General features: G+C 36.4%; 1 protein-coding gene and 1 long non-coding RNA gene across 6 annotated transcripts in view; one reads left to right on the top strand and one right to left on the bottom strand.

Moving 5' to 3' along the window:
• LOC141514628 (uncharacterized) overlaps positions 1-21,557 on the top strand; it is a 69,896-nt gene that overhangs the window by 11,059 nt on the left and 37,280 nt on the right. For all 5 annotated transcript variants that reach the window (XR_012476071.1, XM_074225601.1, XM_074225599.1 and 2 more), the window contains 7 exons: positions 4,748-4,974; positions 9,943-9,991; positions 11,302-11,885; positions 15,471-15,537; positions 18,407-18,687; positions 20,521-20,569; positions 20,945-20,975. Coding sequence is in view for 4 of the 5 variants with exons in the window: in XM_074225601.1 (XP_074081702.1) it covers positions 4,748-4,974; positions 9,943-9,991; positions 11,302-11,885; positions 15,471-15,537; positions 18,407-18,687; positions 20,521-20,569; positions 20,945-20,975 (1,288 nt within the window). In the remaining variant the exon portion in view is untranslated. The remainder of the gene's footprint in view (positions 1-4,747; positions 4,975-9,942; positions 9,992-11,301; positions 11,886-15,470; positions 15,538-18,406; positions 18,688-20,520; positions 20,570-20,944; positions 20,976-21,557) is intronic.
• Positions 20,252-21,557, bottom strand: part of LOC141514629 (uncharacterized) — a 39,818-nt gene continuing 38,512 nt past the window's right edge. The window contains exon 3 of the long non-coding RNA XR_012476072.1: positions 20,252-20,528. This is a non-coding gene — a long non-coding RNA (uncharacterized LOC141514629). The remainder of the gene's footprint in view (positions 20,529-21,557) is intronic.

The raw sequence follows: 21,557 nt of genomic DNA, 5'->3' as shown, positions 1-21,557 counted from the left end.
TTCCAATTCCAGGAGTCCCATATAGCAATGAATTTATAGTTCCAATCTTTATCCCAGAATGTGAAATTATTTCCCTGATATATGAGATTATACCCGTTACATAAAATCACCTACTCCTCAAAACTTCTAACAACTTCAGTCATTAACATGACTTTAATAATTTTACAATTTCATGAATTACCTTAATCATTCCATTTTATAGTTGAATATAGAGGCAATATTGTAATGTAGAGACAGTTAAGTGAAACAGTTAATAGAGTGATGGGCCTGGATTCAGTACTAAGTTCAAATCTAGCTGTTTCCCTGTTTACCTCCATTTCCTCATCTGTAAAATATGATAATAGCACTTATCTTCAAGGGTGGTTGGGGTGAGCAAATGAGAAGGTTGTAAAGTTTAAAAGAGTCTGACACATAGAGGGTACAATGTAAACATTCTCAATTATTAACAATTAGTTAGAGGACCAGCTGTGGAGTGTTGAAGACCTATGTTCAAGTACTGCCTGTGACTCATTTTATGAGAACATGGGCTAGTCCTTTAGCCTCTCAGTACCTGAGGCAACTTTCCCATAGTAGAATGTAATCTCCTTCAGTAAAGAAATCTCTTACTTTTTTCTTTATATATGTAGCTCTTGGGGTTGGCTAGGTGGCATAGTGGATAAAGCACCGGCCCTGGAGTCGGGAGTACCTGGGTTCAAATCTGGTCTCAGATACTTAATAATTACCTAGCTGTGCGGCCTTGGGCAAGCCACTTAACCCTGTTTGCCTTGCAAAAACCTAAAATAAAATAAAATAAAAATATATACGTAGCACTTAGTAAGAGCTTAAGTTTTAGTTCATTCGTTCATTCAGAAATCTTCAATTAGGTGTTAATCTTTGAAATATACTTCTATTGATCTCTGAACAAGGCTAAGAGACTGTGTATACTTATAGCAATTAAAGATAAACAAGAAGTAGGACTGGGGCAGCACTAAAAACACAGGAGGGATATACTTACTATAGCCATCTTCCTCTCTTCTCTTTCCCCTCTAATTTATTTATCACACTATTAATTAATGGATTAACTTCTCTTATGCAAAGCTCAGACTATACTACTACTCTGTTCAAAATCCTTTGATATCTCCTAACTACCCACCACATAAATTTCCATTAGCCTGCCATTCATCACCTCTAATGGTTTAATGTGCATCTTTATGCAGATGATTATCAGATTCAGATAACCAGCTGTAGTTTGCTACCCTGAGTTTTGGTTGCACAATTGCCTATTGGATATTTCAAAATTAGATATCCCAGAGATCTCAAATTCAAGTTGCCTAAAACTGAATTTAGTATCTTTTTCCTTCAAAAGTTTCCTTCTTCCAAATGTTGGAGACTATTATTTCTCTCAAAGGCACAACCACCCTCTTAATGTCTCCCTTTCTGACTTTCCCTAACCCTGAAAGTCACATAAGAATCCATAAGGAATGAGCAGGCAGCTCAAGGACCAGCCAATACTGGGAGTTTACCTGGCCCTTGGTCACTCCCCAACTTCAATCATAGGTTTCCCAGAATCCATCCAGGCTGCATATTTGCTTACAATACTTAAGAGTCACAAAATCGATTTCTTTCTCTAAGAAGGATTTCTAGTCTTTACCATCTGTCTCTTAATGTTTCCCAGGCCTTCTCCCTAAGTATTCTAGACCTCCTAACAGTTTCATCTGACCTCCTGATATAAGCTAAAGACTTCCAGGCCTGATCATCCACCTGACATTATACATTTAGATTTCCAGGTTTTTCCAATAACATGAGTTCCTTAGAGTCTCATCTTTTTAAGTTAAATTTCATTGTTTTCAATTAGCAAAAGGCTGCCTTCTCTTCCTCTTAATGCAAGTGCCAATCCTCCCCATAAATTGAGAATAAAACAAAGACAAAAAACAATCTCTTTTACAGGCAATACAAATTCCCCAATTGTCCAAGTCCAAAAAAATGTACATTTCTTTCTGAGTCCTTCACCTGATATAGATATCAGTAAGTGTGGGGGGCTACAATTTCATCGTGCTTCTTTGGAATCATGGTTGGACATAACTGATCAGAGTTCCTATTCTTATAGAATTTTTTTATCTTTGCCACTTTACTTTCACTGTATAAACTGGTTTTTTGGTTCTATTCATTTTACATAAGTTTTTCCAGGTTCTCTGAAATCATCACCTCCATTATTTTTTATAACACAATTATATTCCAAACTATTTATATGCCATAACTTGTTTAGACATTCACCAATCAATGGGTACCCTCTTAGAGTCTCATTCTTTGCCATCTCAAAAAGCACTATAAATAAGAATTTGTTTTGCCCAGGACTATAATTCCTCCTTTAATCTACTCTCCCTCTAATGTTCACTTCATCTTTCTCTCCTGCCCTTCCTATTTCCCTGTTGAATGAAATATATTTTTACACCCAACTTCATGTGTCTATATGTGTGTGTGTATATATTGTTCCCTCCTTTAGCCAATTCAGACAAAAGTGAGTTTCATATGACAATTGCTCTTCCCCAACAGACTCCTTATAATGTGTAGCAATCTGCTTGCACATCCTGATTATTTGAGATAGTTTCCCCTAACTTCCCCCAGGTATTTATTTCTCTTCCCCTTTCTTTCCATTCTTCTCTTAAGATCATCAAGACTTATTAAAATTCTTACCAGGTCTTGGCTAATTCGATGGCCCTCTATGCCCTTGATAATAATTTAGATTCAGAAAGGATACATGTATCTCTCTGCATTTTTAAATATAAGCAATTAATCCTTGTTAAATCCATTGTTATTGTTCTTTCCTGTTTGTTTTTTACACATTTCTCTTGACATGTGTGTTTGAACTTCAAAGTTTCTGTATAATTTTTCTAGACTCTTCATCAAGAATGTTTGAAAGTCCTCTATTTCCTTAAACATCTATTCTTCCTAATCCATCCCCAAATAGGATTTACACTCAGTTTTTCCTGGGTAAATTCATTTTAACTATAAATCTATATCCCTTCTGTAACATTGTATTCCAAGTTCTTTGTTTCTTCATGTGGTGGGTGCAAAATCATACCAGATTCTGGCTCCCTGGCACATGAATTCTTTTATTCCAACTTCTTTTAGTCTTTTTTCTTTGACCTAAGAACTATGGATTTTGGCTTTGATGTTACTGGGGATTTTTACTTAGGGGTTTGTTTCAGAAAATCACCAGTTAATTCCTTTGTTTTTATTTTGCCTTCTAGTTCTTAGAGACCTTGGCAGTTTTAAGATTTCTTGAAATAATATGTCTAGACCCTTTGGGGCGGGGGTGTTTGAGAAAATACTGAAGGAGGTAGAGGGATTGGAGGGTCATTATGAGGGCTTAGAATAGTTTTAGAAAGAGTGAGACAAGGAGAAATGGTATGATGGTAGGTTATATAGAGGAATGTCAAAGTTTCTAATTAAGAAAATGGAACACTTCTAAGTAATGGTGAACTCTTCAAGGAAAGGCCACTCCTATGTGTGACTGACATGTAGTGAGGAATTGATTCAACTTAAAGGAATGAGGAATTGGAGGATTAAAGAGTTTGATGGGAAACTATTGGGGTAGATTTGGGTGGATAGTATACAATAGCCACCATTGATTTGAATAGGATGGAAAAAATTTTAATTGAGTGAACTTTAATGGATAAGAAATTTCTAAGAACATTTGGAAGTGGCAGTGGGGATGTAGGAATATTCTAACTTTCCCTCCAGGATCTATGTGATGGAGGTGGGAGGAAGGTACAAGATGAGATATGGCCATTAGTGAAGATGGTTGGCTGGGCATGTGTTGTCAGAGTACATACAATCTTAGTGATAGCTGGTAGAGCAAAGAACTTTGAAGAGAAAAGAAAGGGAAGAAGGGAAATCTGATCATTTTGAAACAGGCATTGCATAGTGCATAGAAGAGGTGGGATGGGTTTGTATGATATAGAGGCAGGATTAAGGAGAATGATAATAAGAGAACAAGAAGTGGAAGTTAGGAATAATACTTTTGTGTGGTCAGTGATTAATAGAGGAATAAGCCGAAAAATAAGAATTGGAAATATGTGAGCCATAGGAATAGTAGCATGCAAGACAGATGGATAATAGTCAAGTTCATGATTCTTTTTTTTCTTTTTTTAAAATTTTTATTAAAGATATTATTTGAGTTTTACAATTTTCCCCCAATCTTGCTTCCCTCCCCCCACCCCCACCCCACAGATAGCACTCTGTCAGTCTTTACTTTGTTTCCATGTTGTACCTTGATCCAAACTGGGTGTGATGAGAGAGAAATCATATCCTTAAAGAGAACAGAATTCTCAGAGGTAACCAGATCAGACAATAAGACATCTGGTTTTTTTTCCGAATTAAAGGGAATAAAGTTCATGATTCTTAAGACATCCTTTGGAGAGTACTATTTTCAGAGAGACCTGGATTTGAGTCACTCTAAGACTGCTACTGTAGTTTTTTCTCTCTGGGATAACTGGGGGAAGACAAGGTAGATAGACAGAGGTGTCCCCCTAGCTAGAAGAGGGCACCAATTAGCTGGGCCTAAATTTTGGTTCAGCCCTTACTTACTGCTGCAGCTTCTTCTTGTTCAAGTGGCTAGATGAGAGGCAGAGGAGTGGTCTCCCTCTTCCTCCTGCCTCTTCTGCAGAAAGTGCTTCCCTTCATAATACAGTTTTTTCCCTTGGATTCCTTTTATCTACTATGCACACATAAACATGCAAACACATATGTATCTATTACCCAACAGCTTTCTTGACAATACATCAAAAGGCAAAGAAAGTGATAACATCGAGAAGGGGGAAAAAATCCTTTGTGAAGAATCAGTGATATTGAATGTTGATCCACTAACTATAATGGAACCTGCAAAGGAAATTGAGACTTGTGCTACTCAAACAGAGGAAGCATCAACTCCACAAGTTTCTCATAAAGCAGTACAAATTCCTGAGGAGACAAGTCTAAAAGCCCAAGACACAAGTAGGTGACTTTTTAAAAAAATGCATTTAAATTCAAATTAAATACTTACATTTTAATATTTTTTAAAAATCCCTCTCTTTCTCTCACTTTTAATTCTACTTCATCTCAAAAAAATATGAAACAATTCATGTAGTTTCCCCATCTCCTGAATCATCCCTTTTCTACTGGCTCCTTCCCTTCCACTGACAAACATTCTGATTTTCCCATCCTGAAAAAATGTCTCCTCTGTGCCTCATAGGGAAGACATTTATTCAATCCAATTCATTTAATTCAATTCACATTTGCCTAGCTGCTTCTGTTTGCAGATGCTAGATGCTGAAGGAGATGAGAATCTTAAAATAGAATAGTACCTGCCTTCGTGGAGATTACAATCTGAAGGGGGATTAGGATACCAACATAGCTAATTTAAATCAGAACTTCAAAAAATCCATGATCTTATTACTTTGGTACTTCCTCCAACCATGAAGATGGAAAGACATTCATGACTCTGAATCCTGTCCAGCTCTCATTTTTGTCCTCTTTTTAACAGGGGTTCTATCCAATCTGTTAAAGATCTTTCTCTAAGTCTTTTTCTTTTCTTTTCTTTTCTTTTCTTATGAGGCAATCAAGGTTAAGTGACTTGCCCAGAATCACAGTATTCATAAGTTTCTCTTTTTTGGTGGTGGGGAGGAGGTTTGCAAGGTAATGGGGTAAAGTGGCATACCCAAGATCACACAGCTAAGTAAATATTAAGTGTCAGAGGCTGGATTTGAACTCAGGTCCTCTTGCCTCCTGGCTGGTACTCTATCCACTAGATGCCTCTGTCTTTTGATTTCACTCAGTGCACACACACACACACACACACACACACACACACACACTCCATCAGTTTCTTATCTTTTCCTGTGTGAAGACCCATCATTGATAACATGCTGCAGACTATTGAACCTATTATATATCTTTCTATAGTATATTATATAGAATACTAGAATAAATATTATATATGTATATACTCCTAGTATTCTGTATTATATCTTTCTATAGTATTTTTGTAATGCAGGACTATCTTTCTATAGTCCTGCATTACAAAAAAAAATACAGAGAACAAAGTCTAACCATTTTGTCCACTATTAGAGTTATAAGTATAGGGATAGCTAGGTGATGCAGGGAATAGAGTGTCAGCCTAAAGTCAAGAAGACTCATCTTCCTGAATTCAAATATGACCTCAGACACTTATTACTTGTGTGACCCTGGGAAAGTCACTTAACCCCATTTGAGTTTCTTCATCTATAAAATAAGCTAGAAAAGAAAGAACAAACCATTCCAGTATTTTTATTCAAGAAAATACCAAATGGGGAAACAAACAAATAAGAAAGGACTAGAAATAACTGAACAGCAAAAATTTTGATCATTTTGTGTTCCTGTCTTCTCTCTTCATCACAGTATATGGATATAAGGGAGGGACACAACTCAAAGGATTTAGGTATTATTTATAGCCAGGAAGACTTGCCACTGACCCATAAGCTGGACAAATCACTTAGCCTCTTAGTTTTCTAGATAGCTAAAACTTAAGTTGCAGAGAAAGTACTTTCTCTTCTTGGTTAAGAGACTTCCCCATATTTCCCTATCCCCTATTCGTATAATTTACTGACAGCAAAAGAAAGGCTACAGTAAAGAACTTTTGTGCACCTTCTACCAACAGGGCTAAATCTGAGCAGTCCCAAATTCCCCTACTAGACTGTGAGTACTAGAAGTCAAGGATCATCAGTCAATCAATAAGCTTTATACTGTGGGCCAGGTACTGTACTAAGTTCTAGGAATACAAAAAAAGGGGCAAAAGATAGTCCTTGCTCTCAAGGAGCTCACAATCTAATGGAAGAGACTACAAATAAATATGCGCAAACAAGCTATATACAGAATAAATAATAATAATGTTTTTACTTCATTTTCAAAGAAGATCACAGCAGCAGTAAGGTGATGCCATGACAAACATTTGAATTGTATTTGAGTGAAGGGGTGGTGTGCTAAGTCACACCAGCCTCACTTTCTCCTCCAGAGCCATCTGGGTCCAGTGCGCAGATATGAATCAGGATGACTGGAGATGGGTCTAGATGCCAGGCAACCAGGGTTAAGTGACTTATCCAAGGTCACACAGCTGGTAAGTGTCAGAGGCTGGATTCAAACTTCTGTCCTCCTGATTCCAAGGCCAGTGCTCTATCCACTGTGCCATCTAGTTGCCCATGGTGCAGTGGATAGCACTGGCCTTGGAGTCAGGAGGACAGGAGTATGAATCCAACCTCTCATACTTGATGCTTACTAGCTGTATGACCTTGGCAAGTCACTTAATCCTGATTGCCTTGCATCCAGAGTCATCTCCAGTCATCCTAATCCATAGCTGGTCATTGAACCAAGAGAGGGAGAGTCTTCTGTGTGGAACAACAACAAGGTCAGTATCAAACCATACATGCAGCTCTGGAAAAGAAGGGTTATTAAGCCAGGAAGATTTGCCACTGACCCATAGGCTGGACATATCAGGTTACATTATGAAGGGCTTTGAATGCCAGAATATACATTCAATCTGAAGATGGATGGGAGCCACTACAAGTTATTGAGTATGGAGGTGATGTGCTTAGATCTGTGTTTTAAGAAAATCATTTTGGTGAGAATTGAATGGAGTGGGTAAAGACTTGAGGCAGACAGTCTAACCAGAAGGCTAGTGCAATTGACCAAGGATGAGATGACAAAGACCTGCATTAGAGTGGTGATGGTATCATCGAAGAGAAAGGGGGCACATATGAAAGATATTGCAAAGATAAGAACAAAACAAGCAAAAAAAGGCCAATTTGAATTCGATATGGGAGAGGGTGAGAGAGAGTGAGAAGTTAAGGATGGCACTCTAGGCTGAGAGCCAGATGAATTGGGAGGGTGGTGGTACCCTCAATAATAATAATAAGGAAATTTGGATGGGAGAGGGTTTAAGGAAAAATAATGAGTTCTGTTTTGGACATATTGTTGTCCATGGACATCAAATCTGAGATGTCTGAAAAGCAATTGGAGATGTGAGATTGGAGGTTAGCAAGATAGATTTTGGGGAGGCTAGGTGGTGCAGTGGATGGTGCACCAGCCCTAGAGTTAGGAGTACCTGAATTCAAATCTGGTCTCAAACACTCAATAATTACCCGTGTGGCCTTGGGCAAGCCACTTAACCCAATTGCCTTGCAAAAGAAAAAAAAATTAAAAAATAAAAGATAGATTTGCAAATCTTCAGCATAAAGATAATTAAATTCATGGGAGGTAATGAAATTAACAAGAGATATGGTATAGAAAGAAAAAAGAAGAGGGCCCAGGACAAAGCCTAAGGGACACCTATCATTAGTGGGCATGACCTGGATGAGAATCTAGCAAAGAAGATAGATAAGATAGGAAGAGAAACAGGAGAGAGAGAGAGAGAGATGTCCCAAAATTCTAGAGAGGAGAGTATCCAGGAAAAGAGAGTAATCAACAGTTTCAAAGGTTACCAAAAAAAGAGAAAAATGAAGGTTGATAAAAGGTCATTGGATTTGGCAAAACAAAGATTATTGGTAACTTCATAGATGGCTGTTCCATTGGGATGATGAATTTGGAAGCCAGATTGTTAATCATTAAGCAGAGGGTGAGAGGAGAGGAATTGATAGTATCTATTGTCAATGGCCTTTCTCAAGGACTTTAGACACCAAGGGAACAGAGGATATAAGATGGGGAAAGAAAGGATCAAGGGAGGGTTTTCAAAGATGGAAAGAAATGATGATATTTGTAGATAGTAGGGAAGAAGACTATAGGTAGGGAGAGATTTAAGATAAGTGAAAGAGTGGGGATGATAGATGCAATCTGTTGGAGGGGGCAATATGAAATATATGTAAAACATTTTGCAAATTTTAAAGTGCTCTGCAAATGTTGGTTATTTGTATTCTTAGAGATATTTTCTACATATAGAATCCTGTCCTTAATGTTTGGAGTTTTATTACCTTCAGTCCTCTTCTTCATCCTTATAGATTCAAATAATCTGAGTTAGAAATGATCTTGCAGGGTAACCAATGAGACTAGTGTAATACTAAGCAGAGTGCTTAATTTGGATTCAGAAAGGTGTAGGTTCAGATCCAATCCCAGACAATTATAGAGTGGCTTATGGTAAATCACTTAACCTCCCTATGTCTCAGTTTCCTGATCTATTAAAATGAAGATAATAAACATTTGTCTCACAAGGTAGTTGTGAAGCTCTAAGAAGAGTAATACATGTAAAATTCTTTGAAATGTTAAAGCATTATATAAATGTCAACTATTATTATTGTTATTGAAATATTATTAATATTCCTTATAACTAATATCCCCTAATCAACATTCCTGACAAAATATCTTTGCTTAGGTTGCCCTTACTTATTTTGAGTTTCCTTTTGCTTTTGGAACTGCATCACTTTGTTCCCAGAAGATATGTGTTGACCTTCAAAAGAATTTACACATTACCTTTATCCAGTGGGTTGACAGAATTTTCAAATGAACAGGGAATAAGGTATTGATGATGCAGTGAGGAGAACAGTGGATTTGGAGTCAAAGGACCCAGATCAAATCTTTCTTTGCTACTAATTTCAATCTTGGGTAGCCTCTTATCTATAAAATGGGTCGGTTGAACTAGATGATCAATAAAATCCCTCCCAGCTCTAGATCTATGGTTCTGTGTTCCACTCAGTTCACTGCTGTAATGACTGCTATAAACATTTACACTATAAACAATTACACACTTTGCTCAAAAGTACCTTCACTTTTATACTTTCTCCCCACGTTGTAGACAGTAAATTCCTTGCAGATAGGAACTATGCCTTCCATATCTTTGTGTCCCCCTTCCTGAATTGATTTCTTCATTTGTAAACTGAGAGATTCAAACTGGATGGCCTTTTCATTCCCTATCTCATGAGATTTTTCATAATGGCATCATTTATTTCTTGTATCTTCCAGGAAATGAATTACAAAGTTCAGATCACTTTTGTTCTTATTCAAACATGAGGTAAGTGTGATTTGGGCTAATTTGACTCATTTTAGTAAATTATAGCAGTGAGATGGATGGGAAACAATCCAAAAGTTTTCATCCTGGAGTCATCAGACTGATGCTTTTCCAATGAAATTTGAAATGCTCATTTTTCAAGTCACGTGAAATTCTTCATATTTGATAATTCAATTTATTGGATTAAATTGAATTTATTGAATTATTGTCATTATTTATATAGAGGGTGACAGCATGAAAAGTGCATCTGAGGGGGCAGTTAGGTGGAGCTTATGGGGCAGTTAGGTGGCACAGTTCTTAGAGCACCAGCCCTGGAGTCAGGAGGACCTGAGTTCAAATGTGACCTCAGACACTTAATAATTACCTAGCTATGTGACCTTGGGCAAGTCATTTAACCCCATTGCCTTGCCAAAAAAAAAGTGCACCTAAGAATCATAGTCTTAAGTTCCAGTCTGGTGTCTGCCTACTGCTGTATGATCCTCTATAAATTTCAGGGTTTTTTTTATCTGTACAGGTAAAGGGAGAAGAGAGAAGAAAGGGGATAGAAACATATAGAAATAGAAGAGGGGACTAAAAAGAACTTGAAGCTTTGACCTGAGTATGACCAAATGAGACTATGCCCTCAAATGCCCTCTGCAGTTACAAACCAGCTTCCAACTTAAATATTGTACAACTATATTACATGCATGGATTCTGTGCATGGATATCCATGGTCTTTACTGAAGTCTCATTTCAACTAGATTTCTAGATATGCCCCTATAATTCTTTTTATTCAAGTTCTTATATCCATTTTCTCTAAGCTCTGCCATAATTTAATCTTTCTCTATAGAAGCAGGTATGTCCATTGATTTTGTTAGGAACTTTGAAATTTTAGAGTTGGTAGAGATCCTTAATATAAATTTAAGCTGCTTTCCTGAAGAGGTAGTCTATTATAATTGGTTAAAAACAGTAGAGCTGGAATTAGAAGACTTGGCTTTGAGTTACAGTCCCAGCATTAATACCTGCGTGACTTTGGGAAAGTTACTTTTCCTTTAGCCTCAGGATCCTCATCTTTGTATCTCATGAGATTGCAAGAGAGGATTTTGCAAACCACCAAACACTATATAAATAAAAATTGTTACTAACAAAAATTCTGTTTTTTCATCAGCACTACCTACCCCAACCAAAAACACTAGGTTCAGATTCTTTCTTCCTGGAATTGAAATCTTTACCTTTTTTTGCTTTCCAAATTATTAACAATCATCCAAACCAATCAACTAACAACCAGTTGCCATTCAGATATGCCTAATTATTGATATCAATTTGTTTACCAGTGGTCTAATAGAGAATGAAGAAAAGTGTAAGGAAAAGCAGGAAGAAAAAAAAGTCAAACTGGAAAAAAAGGAAAAAATGAAATTGGAGGAGACAGAAGAAATCAAGGATAAGGAGAATGAAAAGGAACAAAGTGAAGGAAGAGTGAAGAAAGAAAGACAGAAAGAAGAGAGAGCAAAGAATGGGGGAGTAATGGGAAAGAAAGATACAAGAAAGAATGAAAAACATAAAAAGGGAAAAGAAGAGAAAGTAAAGAAAGAAAGAATGCAGGAGAAAAAAGAATGTATAAAGAAAGAAAAACACAAAGAAGAGAAAGAAAAGAGGATGGAGAAAGAAAAAATCAATGATGAAAAGGAAGAGAAAAAGAAAAATACAGAAAACTCAGAGGAAGAAAGAGAAGACAAAAGGAAGATGATTGAGGCAGAGAAACTGACTTTGCAAAAGCGACTCCAACTGAAAGGAAGAATGAAGGGGATGAAGAACAGTGAGGTGTGGTGGCCCAAGGAAAAAAAGTTGATTGGGAAGATAGCAATTCAAAACTTTATACAACTTTTGCCAAGTTCCTCTACCATACTCGAGGGCCCAGGTGCTAATTTTCTCCTACCTTCTCTATTTTTACCTCACTAAGTCAGTACACAGGGAAGAAGGGAAGAAGGAAGGGAAAATGAATAATACAATGGAAGGCACTAGACTGCAGACCCAGGTTCCCCAACTTTGCAAATGACTAGCTGTTTGAATTTAGACAAGTCACTTACCCTTTTTAGACTTTAGTCTCCCACCTTGGTCAAATGAGAGAGCTAGACTATATCTCTTAAGATCCCTAATGTTATATGAGCCTTCCCTACCCTTGAAGGTTGTCAAGAGATAGAATGACAACTTGTTGGGGATATAATAGGTAATTCTGTCTTCAGTTTCAATGAATTCTTGGGTCCCTCATAATTCTGAGATTTTGGGATTGTATCTAAAACCCTATGAATTAAATTGAAATGAGGTTTCAATTTGGAATAGTGATCTACCCTGGTCTACCCATGTCTTAGAGAAAAAACCTATATCTATATTAATACTTCCAGCTCACTTTTGGTTTTCTAGTAAAGCACAAAATTCAAAAATTTTGTCATTATGTTTCTCTTCCATAGTGATGAATAGATATGTCTTTCCTTTTTTGAAGAGGAACCGTTAGTGGTTGACATGTCTATATGAGTCTATCTTCTGAGTTCTATCATTACTTCATTTATTAGACTTCCTGAAGGTTTATGAGGCCACACTTTCTGGGCTTCTACACTCATGTGTCTGGTGTCATACCACTTCCACACTAGGCTATTTCCAATTCTTTCCTTCTTATCCAATGATTAGACATTCACATCCATGAAGTATCGTTTTTAGGGAAGTGGCGATACCTATGAATCATAAATTGATTCTTTCTCCAGCCCTCTTCTCCCTACAGTCTTTTCTATGCTAGTAAAATTCACTTAAGCAATTCTCTAGGACATACTTAAAGGGAAAAAGTCATAAAGGGAAGGATGCCTGAGGGAAGTTTGAGAAGGAAGAGGGTCAGTTAAACTTCTTTTCTAGGGGGACATAGGTAGGTGGAACATAGGCTAAATGTGAACTTTTGAGCTTAAAGTCTTTTCTAATATCATCTAACTGTAACATAAAACAAAAATTTGAGAGTTGGAAGGGAACTCAGTGGGTATTAAATCCAACCCATACCCCCAAAAGAATCCCCACTATATATTTATCTCTAGATAGATAGATAGATAGCCAGACAGAAAGATAAATAGATAAATAGATAATCCCCAAAGAGGTCATTCAGTTTCTGATTGAAGACGAATCAACATCTCATGAAGAAAACCCACTCCATTTTTATATTGCTCTAGTAATTAAAGAGTTTTTTTTTTAACTGACATCTAGCTTAAATTTGTCTCTTTATAATTGCCATCTTGTCAACATTGTTTCTGGTTGTGCCCTCTGGAACCAAACTGATTAAGTCTAGTCCATCCTCCCTTGCAGCACTTCAAATACTTGAAGAAAGCTAATCACCCTGAATTTTCTCTTCTCCAGCCCAGTCTTACCTTTTCACATTCTTAGTTGCCTTCCTCTGGACATTCTTCAGTCCTTAAACTGGTGCTCAGAGCTGAACCTAAAAATTCAGATGAAGTCTGACAGAAGCAGGGTATTATCACCTCCCTATTTCTAGAAGTTCTGCTTCTTGAGGGTAGCCCAAAATTGAATTAACTTTTTTGGTTGCCACATCACACAACTGGCTCATATTGAATTTACAATCCACTAAAATCCCCAGGTCTTTTTTGGAATAACTGTCTCCTATCCATGTCTCTCCCATTTTTATACTTGTGAAACTGATTTTTTTAAAACCCAGTTGTAACACTTGACATTTATCCATATTGAATTTCATCTTATAAGATTTAACTCAGTCTCTAAAGAGGCTTTTTGTTTCCTATTATCCATTCCTTTAGCTGTCCTTCCAATCCACAAATTGAATGAGCTTGTCATCTTTGCTTTTTTTTTCTTCAAGTCACTGATCAAAATGTCAAAAAGCTCAACAGTACTCCTCTAGAGAACTAGGGTCAGTTATCTGAGGGAGTTTGGGTTTTGAACAGATTGAGAAGTATTCATGGGGATAGTAATCCCAGAGATATGAAACATAAAGTTTTTTATGTTTGAGCAAAAGTGAAGCTTCTTTTTAAGTGAGTGGAGTTCTAATAACTTGTAAAATGTGGAAAGATAAACAGAACTTTTAAAGGGAAAGGCAAGGAAGGAGGGTGAGCTGTGAGGTATTGGGGAAGGTTTAAAGGGAGTTCACATCAGAAATAGCCAAGGATACTTTACCCATTACATTACTTGGACAACATTGTTACCCCAACATTCTTTGTGTGTCTCAGTGGACCAGTCTGGATATGATCACTTTTGACACAATGTACAGGTTAATAGTGTACAGGATATGAGGAAATTTATGATCAGATACAGTGTAGTGAGATAGATAGCCTCTAATCAACCCAAGATAGTTTATCAACCCAAGAGCAGTGCAGAAGGGGAGGTGTTAGAAAAATATAACATTTATACAAGATTTGCTTTACAGGGAGTAAGTCAGAATGGAAAAGTTAATTATTTGCTTTCTGCCCAGTATTTCCACTTTATCATTTCCATTCAACCACTTACTATTCTTTGATTGGTTATTTCATCAGTTCTGAATCCATCTAATTGTATTCTTGTGTAATTCGGATGGTTCTCCATCTTCTCCACAAGAAAAGCATGAGACACTTTTTTAAAAAGCTTTGGTAAAAGCTACATAAACTACATACGTCCACAGCTACTGGTTTAGTAATCCTGCCCAGCTACTAGCTTAGTAATCCAATCAAGAAATAAAATGAGGTCAGTTTGGAATGACCTGTTCTGGAGGAATCTTACTAATCATTATTTTCCTATATGTGCCTACCATTACTTTTTTTGATTCATTCTCAAAGTTTCAGTGGAATCTAAGTCAAGTTCACAGGTCAATTGACTATAAAATAAGGACTGACAGTGACTAAACAATCATATGTACCAATTGTTTTAAAACTTGAGAATGTGCTTTCCGTGGGGTGGGGTGGGGGAGGGAAGTAAGATTGGGGGGAAAATTGTAAAACTCAAATAATATCTTTAATAAAAATTAATTAAAAAAACTTGAGAATGTAGTTTATCTGGGCCAGGTCACTTAATTCTATTAAGGAAAATCAGAAGCTCTCATTGTCTAGTTATTTTGAGTATCAACTCCCTTGTGAGTCATTCTTGTTCCTTTTAATTTACATTGTAAAGGTCATTTTCCTTTGCAGAGAAAAACAGATGAGAATCATGGGATTGGATTTAGAGATAGAAGAAACTTCAGAGGTCATCAAAGTCAAACCCCTCACTTTGTAGATGAGGAAAGTAGGACCCAAAGAGGAAAAGCCTGGGGTCAGTGGGCTTAAGTGAGTGTCTGAAGTTAGGTCTTCCTAACTTCAAATACAATGCTACCCCCGCTCTGACCTTTTACAAGCAAAACTAAGAGAAATTAAACAACTTGCTAAAAAATAATATAAGATGTTTGAGAGACTTCTCTCTTCCAAATTTCCAGTTTTTTTTTATCAATGTTTCCAGTTATAGAGTGAAATAATTTCTTATTTTTACCTTTTAGACATAGAGGATCATGTCAACAGGCCAAAGAAGAGACACATGGACCTTCAGGAACATCTGGACCAAAAGTAAGATTTTTTTTTCTGTTACCCTTATTATTCATTTGTTTTAAGTTTACTTATATATTTTATATATACTTCTCAGGTATATTTAGAAAGGCACCTGTGCTGGGAGTCAAAAGATCTAACTTTGCAAGTTTCTATGTGAACTTGTTACTTTTTCTGAGCCTCAGTTTCCCATCTGTAAAAAAAAAAAGCAAAAAACAAAATAACAAAGTTGGACTTGATGCTTCACTCTATTCTAATTCATATTAACATTTACTTTGGCACTGTACCCCAAGGACCATGGGTTTTTTCCATCTATCTTGCAGCTGAAACCTGTATGTATTGCCTCTTCTCATAAGAAGATGCTATCTTATTATTCTATTTTTATTCCCAGTGCTTAGGTCATAATAAGTGCTTATAAATCCTTCCCATATTCATTTATAGAATATGAATAATACTATGATACCTAAAACAGCAATCAGCAATTAAATCAATATGTTGTTTGTTGTCATGTTATCTAGATAACTGTTAAGATTGTTTATTGTGCTGACTGAAGAAATGAGCCTTTGATGAGCAGAATGAACATTCCTACCCAAATTCATGAGCAATTCCTTCTTTTCTGAAATCAGAGCTCATGATTATTGTCCACCAAAATCATTCAACAAACATTTATCAAGTGCCTACAAGGCACCTGGCATTTTTCTAGGTCTCATGGGAAATTAAAAGATTAAATTGAACAAAATCCTTGACTTCATCATGATTTAATTTGACTAATCATTATGATAAGGTATCAGATAATATAGGACAGAATATAAAAATGACCCTAAAATATACAAAGTGTTAGAGAAGTTAAGGTGAGGGGTCTGAAGTAGGAGTAGGGCATATTACTTCTAGATAAGGATAAGGAATAAGGAAAAACTCCAAGGCGAAATACATAATTAAATTCCTCGAGGGATCAGTAGGACTTTGGTAGGAAGGACAGAAAGCATTCCAACTAGAAAAACAGACATAAGCAAGAATGGAGGACAGGAAAATTGAGAATACATTGGGGATTGAATAGGATATGTTTCAATTCAACAAACATAAGTGCCCACTGAAAACCTAGTCCTGTGCTAAGTACTGGGTATTCACAAATAAAAAGTAAATATATTGCAAGGAAAATCTAGCTTAGGAGAGAAAGTATATTAACAATTACAATACAAGTTTAAACATGATTAAGGGGATAGGCATAATTCAAACTCAGGTCTTTCTGATTTCAAGTTCAGGTCCTACTATGCCACAATACTTTATTTAGGCAATTTTGGACTAATTAATGTTTTAAGCAGAGGAATGCTAGGAAAGGGAACCATTACATCAGGAATTGCATTAGCTACATAGCTACCTAATTACCTAGATTAGCTAGTTAGCACAGGAGTGGATTGGAAATAGGAAAGTCTGGTGGCAGAGAGGTCAGTGGAAGTTCTAATTATAATTAGGTAAGAGGTAATCAGGGCCCATAGTATGGTGGTAGCAATGGAGATATAATAGAGAGGATAGGTATTAAAGATATTGGCAGATGTAATATTCACAACTGATTGGTTGTGATATAAGAGAAGGAAAAGTCAAAAAATAACTTTAAGACTTTGAGCCTGGGGGCAGCTAGGTGGTGCAGTGGATAAAGCACCAGCCCTGGAGTCAGGAGTACCTGGTTCAAATCTGGTCTCAAACACTTAACAATTACCTAGCTGTGTGGCCTTGGGCAAGCCACTTAACTCCATTTGCCTTGCAAAAAAAACCTAAAAAAAAAAAAGACTTTGAGCCTGGGTGATTAGGAGAGTGGTGGTGCCATTCACAGAAATAGATAAGTTGGTAATGAGGGCAAATTTGGAAGGAAAAATGATGGGTGTACTTTGAACATACCAGATTTGAAATGAGAGATATCCAGGAGTTGATAGCTGAGAAAATGGAATCTGGATCTCAAGGTCCAGGACTGGTCATGGATTGGGTCTGGAGATGTGGATTGAGCAACCATATAGAGTGGATCAACAAAGACATGGAAGTACATGAAATTGGCAAGAGAGATGTGCAGAAGAACACAAGGACATGGAGGGGAAAGAAGATAGAGGTGGGTGGGAAGGAAGTTAAGAAATTGGGAAGGAGGTAGAGAAGTCAAAGAGAGTAGTGAATAAGAAGGAAAGAGTCATGTATGAAGAAGGGAGAGGACAGTTAAAACTACCAAATACTACAGAAAAACAAAACTGGCTTATAAAGACTAAGTAAATGATACTGGATTTGGCCTTGGAGAGAAGAGTTTTTGTGACAGTTCAGTATTGTGGAAAGGAAATCTGATGCCAGCTAGTAGGTGATGAAGAAATAAAGACAGCAAATATAGAAGTCAGCAGGGAAGGAGAGGAAAGGAAAAGAGAGCAATAGGTAGGAGGGGGTGGCAGGTTGAAAATTTTTCTAATTTTGCTTTTTGAATGAGCAGACCTTAGCATTCTTTAGAGAGGAAGGAAATAGACAGGAAAAACAAACATAGGATCAGAGATAGAGAAAAAGAGCTGAGAATTGTAATTACTATATTGAAAGATGACAAAAGAGTCGAGATTAGGGTATACAGATGCATAAATTAGCTTTGGCAATAAGGGTTCCTTGGTTCCTCTGAAACTCAAAAAGAAGGAAGCAATGGGTGAAAAGATTTTATAGTGTGAAAGAGCAGAGCTTCTCAGTGGGCTGATGGAATTAAGAGTGGAATTGGAGGTTTTGAGGAAAAGTGAGAGACAGAATGAGACAAAGATAGAATGGGGACAAATTGTGAAGGGCCTTACACATTAGATGTACTTTTTAAAATGGGGATAAACTTTTAGTGTTGATCATAGGGGTCTTTGAATCAACTCATTCATTTGTCCCATAGATTTGTGGGGCAGAAGGGAAAAGCAAATAGAAAGGAAAGAAAATGCAAGGGAAGAGTTAATGTCAGCAATTTAGAAGAGGAAGACCAAGCTGAGAAGAACAAAATTAAAAGAATAGACAAGAAACAGAAATTAGGGATTGTCAAAGTTCTAAGAAGGAGAAGCATTTGTTTCCAAAAGATGACACTTGGAGATCTGCACCCACTCTATACCCCACGCCCTTGCAGAATCTATCTACTCACACTTGAAGGCACCCACAAAGAGACAGCCAACATCACCAATGGTAACTCTTTTATTTTTTAAATATTTCCTTTTTTCATTCCTTTTTTTTCTTTCTGGTCTGTTGGTTCCAGGAAAAAGAACTAATAGGTGACAATTATGAGGAAGAAGATTTTTGCCTCATTATAAAAATGAAATTCCTAACAATTAGAGATGTTGAACAATGGAAAATGTTGCTTTTAAGGTGGTAAAAGCTCATCTCTGAAAGAACTCAAAAGTACTCTGAAAGTACTCAAAATAGATTAGATGATTATTATCCTGGCCATATGGAAATATCCAAAGATTTGCCAACTATACTGATCAATGTGCAGAAATATTTTATTAAACAGGTTTTTAATATGCTTAGAATACAGGCACCTGGGATCTAAAAGATCACTGAGCACCAGATAGAGTTTTCATAAGATTCATAGCCTCTAGATTCATCATCAGAATAAAACAAAAAAAAGTATAATTAGATTTTACAGCTTTCAAAAGAAAGAGGGAAATATTTTCATTTTAAAGGTAATTTTGTAAAATGTAATAGATGTGTGGTGAATGAATATATGCATGAATGACAAAGAATTAGTACATGATGAATGAAGGAATGGAGAAAAAGGTTTATATGTCAAAGATAACAGAAAGGGGAAAAATTATATTAGGTCAGGTTATGAATTGTTCAGCAAACACTGAGAGCAATTAACTCAGGAATTTACAACTAGTAATGCTTATCATAAAACTGGGCCAGAAATTCTTTTATCATTAACCAATTAATTTATTTAGATTGTTTTTGAAAATCTCACCTAAATTTACACTATAAGGAAAACCTCTCCTTACAAATAAAGTGGCCATACTAGAGCCTAATAGAAAGGAAATTAAAAACACTTATGACACTGGGAATAGAATTACTGCATTGAACCAGGAGTTAGGCTAAGGACTTTTAGGATCCCTCTGAATTTTGATATTCTGTAATCCTATGCCTCACTGCATTTCTAGAACATCCTGCTTTCATTCAGTCTCCCATATTCTCTCCATTCACTAGCTATGTGATCATGGATATACGTAGATATCTGGACCCAAGTTTCTTCCTGTAAAATTTTAGATTAAGTGATTTCTGAAGTCCCTTTTCTAGCTCTCATATTTTATGTATATATATATATATATATATATATCTTCAAAACATTCTTCACATTGTTTCCTTGAAAAAGGTTCAAATCAATTCTCACAAATTTGGTTCTTGTCATGTCAGATCCCCAGTTTATTTTACCCCTATGCTCAATTTCTTTCCTTAGTGTTATTGTGAGTCTCCCACTCCACATGTAGTAATTTATTCTATCATTCATCTGTGTTTTCATTCACCAGACATCTATTAAGTGCCTATGTATTTATATGAAAGACATTATGCTAGGGAACTTCCTCTCCTTGTTGTCTCATACAATTTTTTGGTAGTTTGTAATTTAAATTAATAGTAACATATTTCTATAACTTTTTAAAGTTTTCAGTTTGTCTGCAATGATACTGTGAGGTGTAGGAATTATAAATATTGCCACCTCCCATGTTAGAGACAAAGAAACAAACTCAGAGAGGTTGTGGCCTAGGCATTTTAATTTAATTAACTAATAATTAATCAATCAACAAATATTTATTATTCAAGTCCAGGACTCTTTGATTAACAACTTCCCCAAGATTCTAAAGGAATCTTCAGATTTTCAGTCCTTGGGTTAGGAACCAAGTTCCTCAATTTAAGGGGAAATTCCTTCAAATTGATATTTTTCTTCCTCATCATTGCATTCACCAGGAATATCCATCTCTTTGTAGGAGGACACAGGTATTGGTTTTATTCTTCCTTTTTGTCTTCCAGGAGATAGACTGTACCCAGAGGAGAGAGAGAAAGTTATTCTTGAAGAGAGGTAAAGAAAAAAACCTTTTTTATCCTGGATGTTAAGATTTTGTGTGGGACAAAGGAATTCTTAGAGAAAAATGAAACATCTCTTCCTGAAAACTGTTATATTTAATTCCTGTCCCTGCATACGCATTCTTTATTCACAAATGTTGCTCCAAATCATTCCTTTCATAAACAGGAACAATTGTGTCACCTTAGCTCAGGGATGATTTATTTGGGAGGAGGGAGAAAGGAGAAGAAAATAAAACCTCTGGGACAGGGACTTGCCTCTGCCTTGAAAGATGAAGTAATGTCAATCTTAGTTAACTCCTGTCCCAGTCATTATTTCTATTTGCATAATAGGGTGGAAAAATTCTCAGATTCTTTTACTCTCTTTATCTAGACTGATGACACAGCTTGTGCAAAAGGGCAAGGTAAGTGGGACTCCCTTGAATGCTAGTACCTTTCTATAATTCAGTGCTCTACATAGGTCGTTGTTTGTCTTTTATTTTGAAAAGAGGACCATGATGTCAGGAAGGTGATGCATGACTTGCAAGTAAAGGACAAACAACAACTTGTAAATTGTAGTTTGAGCTACCCCACTAGGGACCCAACTGGAATTGGCCAATTGGACAATACAGCTCTTTCCTTCTTCCTTCCTCTTCTCTCCTCTTCTTTCCTCTCCTATCCCTCTGTCTACATAGGTATCATAACCCTTACCAGCCAGATTTCTTTCTTAAGGACCATGCCTTAAATCCAGATTACTCTGACTCTCATAGGTCCTAGTCCAAATCTATGGGACCCTGATTGCTCAGAGTGAATTGTAAATAGCAATTGTACTATTTTGACCAGAAACCCTAAGGGTCTTCCCATCATGGATTTATTTATTTATTTTTTTGACTAGGTGGAAGAGGCTATCCTTTGCTTCATTTCTTACCTAACCTAAATCATTGAATAGGCATTGCATCAGTCAGATTGATACATGTTAAAGACCTTAACTTAGAAAGATCAAAGTC

This window comes from Macrotis lagotis, chromosome 2 (assembly GCF_037893015.1).
Source record: "Macrotis lagotis isolate mMagLag1 chromosome 2, bilby.v1.9.chrom.fasta, whole genome shotgun sequence".
NCBI lineage: Eukaryota > Metazoa > Chordata > Mammalia > Peramelemorphia > Peramelidae > Macrotis > Macrotis lagotis.
This window is presented reverse-complemented; position numbering and strand designations above follow the sequence as displayed.